Below are 1,071 nucleotides of genomic sequence, written 5' to 3' on the forward strand. Positions count from 1 at the left end.
CCACCTACAATCTGTTCTACTCCACCCCGGCCTGCTATCTGAACTCCGTACATGAGGGGCTACAGACTTGGCCCAACAAAACCGACGACTTCTTCCCCTATGCCAGCGACTCCAACAGCTTCTGGACAGGATACTACACCTCTCGACCCACCCAAAAACGCTTCGAGCGCGATGGCAACCACATGCTGCAGACTGCCAAACAGCTCAGTGTCTTTGCCGATCTGAAGAGTCAGCAACAGAAGGAAGACCTCGATTACCTTCGCCAGATAATGGGAGTAATGCAACACCACGATGCCATCACCGGAACGGAGAAGCAGGCGGTGTCCAACGACTACGATCGACTGCTCTATGATGGCATTATCGGAGGAGCCAGCAATGCTCGAGATGCCCTGCGAGTGCTGACCAATCTGCCAGAGGGGGAGTTCGAGAGCTGCCTGCAGCTGAACATCAGCGAATGCGCCTTCACCCAGGACAGTGCGGACAATGTGGTGGTGACCCTGTTCAATCCATTGGCCCACACCTCCTCACAGTATGTGCGAGTACCCGTGAAGGAGGAGAACTACCAGGTGACTGACGAAAAGGGACGCCTGGTGGCCTCTGAGGTGGTGCCAGTGGCCTGGCAAGTCCTGGCTCTGGAATACCGCCAGAACACAACTCAGCACGAGCTCGTGTTCAAGGCATCCGTGAACAAGATCGCCAGCTACTACATCAAGAAGGTCGACAAGGTAGAGAGCAAGGAAATTGTCCTGCCCAAGGCTGCTAAAAAGTCGGTGAAGCAAAACGAAAAGAACTTGGAGGTGCCCCAGCGATTTAAGAAGGTCCATTCCATGCAGAATGTGGAGACTCACGCCGATGATGATTCCGAAACTGTGGTCCAGACATCGGAGATCAAATTGGTGATCGACAATAATACGGGTCGCCTGAAGACCGTTGAGATGAACGGAGTGTCCGAGGCTATTGACCAGAACTTTGCCATTTATGAGACATATGAATCCGGAGCTTATGTCTTCCGTCAAAAGGAAGACGTTGATCTGAAATTCTTGGAAGACAAGGTGGAGTTCACAGTTTACG

General features: G+C 52.6%; 1 protein-coding gene across 1 annotated transcript; it reads left to right on the plus strand.

The window, feature by feature from the left end:
* Positions 1–5: 5 nt before the first annotated feature.
* LOC117591765 (lysosomal alpha-mannosidase-like) lies at positions 6–1,067 on the plus strand (the record flags this gene model as incomplete). The annotated part of the gene is made up of 1 exon (XM_034285077.1): positions 6–1,067. A coding segment is annotated over one exon (1,062 nt), but the record flags the coding sequence as incomplete, so codon positions are not given.
* Positions 1,068–1,071: the final 4 nt, after the last annotated feature.

This window comes from Drosophila guanche, unplaced genomic scaffold (assembly GCF_900245975.1).
Source record: "Drosophila guanche unplaced genomic scaffold, DGUA_6, whole genome shotgun sequence".
Lineage (NCBI taxonomy): Eukaryota > Metazoa > Arthropoda > Insecta > Diptera > Drosophilidae > Drosophila > Drosophila guanche.